The 5,000-nt window shown below is 37.2% G+C and overlaps 1 protein-coding gene across 2 annotated transcripts in view; it reads left to right on the top strand.

The window, feature by feature from the left end:
• The window catches only part of LOC122246778 (uncharacterized), an 18,530-nt gene that overhangs the window by 12,965 nt on the left and 565 nt on the right, over positions 1-5,000 (top strand). For both annotated transcript variants that reach the window (XM_043005560.2, XM_043005561.2), the window contains 7 exons: positions 912-1,046; positions 1,444-1,694; positions 2,060-2,261; positions 2,650-2,795; positions 3,725-3,839; positions 3,988-4,252; positions 4,489-5,000. The exon at positions 4,489-5,000 is cut by the window's right edge and continues 565 nt beyond it. In XM_043005560.2, coding sequence (XP_042861494.2) covers positions 912-1,046; positions 1,444-1,694; positions 2,060-2,261; positions 2,650-2,795; positions 3,725-3,839; positions 3,988-4,252; positions 4,489-4,682 — 1,308 coding nt within the window. In that variant the 3' untranslated portion in view covers positions 4,683-5,000. The remainder of the gene's footprint in view (positions 1-911; positions 1,047-1,443; positions 1,695-2,059; positions 2,262-2,649; positions 2,796-3,724; positions 3,840-3,987; positions 4,253-4,488) is intronic.

Raw genomic sequence — 5,000 nt, forward strand, 5'->3', positions numbered from 1 at the left:
ATCCATTTGCATATTTTAGTTTTTTCAATCGTATATTGTCTATTCTGCTTTTCTTTTTCTTTTCTTTTTTCTTTTCCTCTTTTTCTTTTCTTTTTTGTAGATCTAAGTTTGATATTTATTTTTAGAAGAATCTGGGTGGTTCTTGAATCAGCGAAATACAGAAAGCCAATTTGCATTTGCCATTCATTTTTGTTTATTTTTATATGTTCAAACTAATTAAAGGTTTGATACTTCTATAAGGAAAGAAGTGGATAAGATAAAACATAAAACATATCTCTTTGGTAGTCAACTAAAATACATCTATATTGAAATTTCAGAATAAGTGAAGGCATGGTACACATTATTTCAAGCAAATCTATCACAATAAAACACTACTTTTTATGAACTTCTGCTCAAGTATTTGAATAATCCAATATTTACGCTATAATTAATTGACACAGTGTGACTAGCCTAAATCTTCACAAAATCTGCAAGGACAAAAACTGCAATATACAAAAAATTCCTTACAATCTTCATAAACATAGCTATATTTAACACCATAAAGCAATGCTTTATGGTTCCTTTACACATATACAATCAGTCAGAAAGGGCAATACACCACATGACAATTTAATCACATAATCACAAAAAATAAACACAAAAATGCATGAACCTTTGAGTTTTCTTGCATTGCTAGAAAGAGAGAGAGAGAGAATGAGGATTAGAATTTTAGATAACTTTCTTCTACTTGACAGAATCTTTGATGTCTGTCTATTGCAAGTTACTTCAAGATTTTGATTATTATTACTATTATTATTGTTTTTTTCACATTCTGGTGACCAGGTATCGGGTGAAAATAAAAATATTTCAGTTTTCAATTTGTTTCTCTCTTTTTTTCAATCTTTACTAATTATCACTCCTCCCTTTGGCAGATTATCCGACCAAAAATAGGAAGTGTACACAGTGGCAGCTCGACATATGGAAGCTCGGGCAGAGTAACCCCTAAGACATTCTCTAGAATTAGGCCTGTGCTGGCTTCGTCAAATGAATATGCAAAGACCCAGAGGGTAAGGTTTGATATGATTTGTCTTATATACATTTAGAAAAAAATATTTTTTTGCTCATGATACAAGCTTTTTTTATGGAAGTTATCTTCTTTGCTTTCTTTCTGTGCAATTTTTTAATGCTAAAAATACATTATTCAAGAGCTTTTCTTTCATTCCTACTTTCTCTTTTGTGATATTTTTTTCTTTTTTTCTTTCTATTTTATATTGTGGGTGTCATCTCATTTTCCATATTCCTTTTTTTGAATTGCTATTCCACCTGATATTTTATTATTATTGTTATTACAAGTGCTTTTATACAAGATCTTTTGATTTTGTTCATGCTATCACAATTACCATGGCCAACCATCGGTAACATTGCACTCATACAGTGTTGTTAACCTCTTACACCCTTTCGCAGAAGGTCTGGACTCCAACTGAGGTCAACCGCACAAGGGCCATCATGACCACAGGCACGCCGAACGAGGCCAAGCGCACCAAGAACATCATCTCTGGGGTGACTTCATTCATCAAGATGGCACCATCCAAACCGTCACGCGAGGAGATGGAGGAGAAGAAACAGATGGAGATGCTGAAGAAGAGGGAGAGGGAGGAAGAGTCCAGGAGGAAGAAAGAAGAGCTCTTGAAGTCCAAGGCAGAGGACCAGAGGAGGTGTGTTGTAGGCCTAGGATGTATTGATGGAGAGGGGATGTTGGATGGGTATTGTTCATAGTTCTGTATTGCTTCAGGGATTGAATTGTGTGTGAGCTTTTCTATGATGATGATGAATATTACTTTTTTTTTATATTAATGATAATAATGAGGGCAAGATTATTATATTCTTGTTATTCTTTTTATTATGATTATAATGATAACTAGGTTAGAATTATAAGTTTAAGAGAAGTGAATATAGACACCTATGCTGTATCACATGAAATGATGGCAAAATATATGATGTTTAAATGAAACTTTGAATAGTTCTGTATAACACCAATCACTTCCCCAATGCTCATTCCTGGTTCCTCCCCAATCAACAGGCGCAATGAAGAGAGAATGCGCCGAGTGCAGGAAGCCCGAGAAGAGAGGGAAAGAAAGGCCGTTGAAGCCAAGGAACAGCAAGAACGGGATAGGAAGCTGCGAGATGAGAGGCTGAAAGAGGAGCAGCAGCGCAAGAAGCAGCAGCTCTTGGCCAAGAAGCGTGCTGAAGAAGAGGCCAGGATCCGCAAAATAAAGGAGCAGGTAAGCGCAGTGTTACTGTAGATCTTTGGGCTCAGGAAGCTGCGAATCCCTAACCTTTCAAGGCTTTGTTGAGAGTCCGTTAGATTCCATATTCTGTTTTTGCCAATAGAAATTAACTTGAGAAAATGGGAAATGTTGAGACTCCTACTTGGAAGGCTAATACACTTCATGCTGCTTTTTGTACAATACAAAAAAAAGTATCTGAGTAAAGTGACCTCAAGGAGCTCTGAGGAACAAAAACACTAAGGGGAACCATCTTTTCTTATATAATTTATGTATTCAGATATGATGTCTTTTTTATTTAACTTGATCTATGAATTAGCCCCTATGATGCCATATTGGTAGGTCGACAGAATTCAGCTAATGAGTGCTTAATTCCAAATTTCAGCAGGAGGAAGATGAAAGGAGGAGACAGCAAGAGGAAGAAAGGAGAATAGAAGAAGAAAGAAAAATGGAGGAGGCAAGGAAAGCTGAAGAAGAGAGGCGTGCTTATCTTGCTGAGCAGAAACGTTTACATGAAGAGGAAAAGAAGAGGTAAGTTCACACATTTTTGCTTGTATAATAATAAATGATAATGATTGATTCATTGACATGGATAGCATCTAATATTGCCCTGTTGTGATTTTTCTTGTATTCTTGTCTTAAAAGTGGAAGCTGCTTTATGAAATAGGTGCATTAAAGTCATACGGTTTAACCCTTATGCCATGGACATTTTTTGCAGGGTAGGATCACTTTTGTACCCCCCCCCCCCCTGCTTTTATATCATATATTGACTCCTATCATACCATAAATACCAAGGTATTTTAAGTGCGCAGGCCTAACACCTCGGGCCCTGAGCCTGCTTTGGCTGCAGTCAGCCAGTGTGCCAGCCATACAAAATGCCGTGACTTGATATTGCATTCCTGGCAGCAAGTGTTGCCAACACATGACATGATATCACATCATTCAATGCTGATGGATCAAATTGCCCAGCCCAGGCTTGAACACCTTAAGATGAGGCCCGTCTTGGAATGGTTAATGACTGGCCACTTATTTAAGAGCCACAACTTTCAAAAGTAGGCTTAAACTGGCCTTCTTTGACACTTATATTAACCCATTAGCAGCGGATGGCATGATTTGCTGCAAAGGCAGAGTCGGTCATAGACGCGGATGGCATCGTGCCAGACATGTAAAACAGCTATCCTACTGCACAAACATTTTTTTAATACCATGACCAATGGGTTAAAAAAGAATCAGGGAATGAATACTAACTACAGAAAAAGAGAGAAATAATGATAGTAAACCAGCAATTCTCACTAACAGCTGATTTACAAAGCTCATTGCAAGACCTCATTGACTGTTAAAAGGAAATTTCTTACCAATCAGTTGAATCTGGTTATTTTTCTCTTATCTTTCTCATCCTATGTATTATTATTTTCTTATTCCTTATAAAGGCAATTAATTAATATAAATGGTTTTATTAGGCGAATTGCAGAAGCAGAACGCATTCTTCGGGAACGCAAGGAGATGGAGAACCTCAGGTTGCGCGAAGCTGAGAGAATTGCTCAACTGAAGATGGCTGCTGCTGCTGGAAAGAAGGTATTTGAACATTTTGAAATGATTTTGTATAAAAAAGAGATGTGAACAAAGGGTATTTAGAAAAAAAATAGATAAGCAGTGTTAAAAAGAGAAAACCATTCACACCCATCACCATGTTACATTAACCAATTAATACCTTCTCTCGTAGGTGGGACTGAATGACACATACACTGCCAGCGACAACAAAGAAAACAGCAGCAACCACAATAGCACCTTCACAAAGACGAGTGGCCCAACCCAGGGAAGCAGTCAAGGAAACTCAGGGCGTTCAAACAGCTATGAGATGACTCCAGAGACCAAGAAACCAAAGAAGCTTGCCACTGCCAACAACTACGACATTAATGACATAAAGAGCGACGACTCGACAGATGACGAGTCAGCCCCTAAGAAGAGAATTCCCCCATGGGCCCAAGGTATGTTGTTAGTGAACAGTTAACATAGGGAAAATTATGTAGGCTATAGAGAGATAATCTTGACCACATATTCAAGGAAACAGTTGCTTTACTGGTTTGAAAGATCAAAATGCTACCCCCTTTGAATGAAAAATGTACTAGACTCTCCTCCTTCCACACTTCCTAGTGAAGGTGTCACAGACAGGATATGAGTAACAACACATGATGAAACTCACTTTTGTCATTTCTCATTTCAGGCTCTCAGCTGAAGCTCTCTCTCATAAACCAGGAGTATTACCCACCAGCCATGGATGGTATATTCCCCCCTGAGGAGCTCCTCACCATGCCTGATCTCAGCCAGATCTTCTCCATTCAGCGCAGGAGATTCTTCAAGCGCACATCCTCAGCCATTTGGAATACCCCACCATCAAAGCTGTTTGAATCATATTGATTTGATTAGAATATTTTTTTAATTATTATTATTAGATATAGGATCTTCATCATAGTATCTATTTTTCATTTTTCCTTGTCTGTGAATGCTTGTATGAGAATGTGAATGAAGGATTAGATAGATATCCTGATTTTGTTTTTATTTACGTCTGTATAATGGTGTATAGCATGTATGCATATTCTTTACAAGTAGTCTTTATATGTATTATCTTTAGAGAGAATTATTGGAGACTACTTTTTACTTCTGGATATTTAAAATTCATAATACCAATATTGATAGGTAATTTTCATTGATAGTGAAGATTTTTTCCATTGTTTC

The sequence above is a fragment of the Penaeus japonicus genome, unplaced genomic scaffold (assembly GCF_977035675.1).
Source record: "Penaeus japonicus unplaced genomic scaffold, GWHDUDI00000001_assembly GWHDUDI00000022, whole genome shotgun sequence".
Lineage (NCBI taxonomy): Eukaryota > Metazoa > Arthropoda > Malacostraca > Decapoda > Penaeidae > Penaeus > Penaeus japonicus.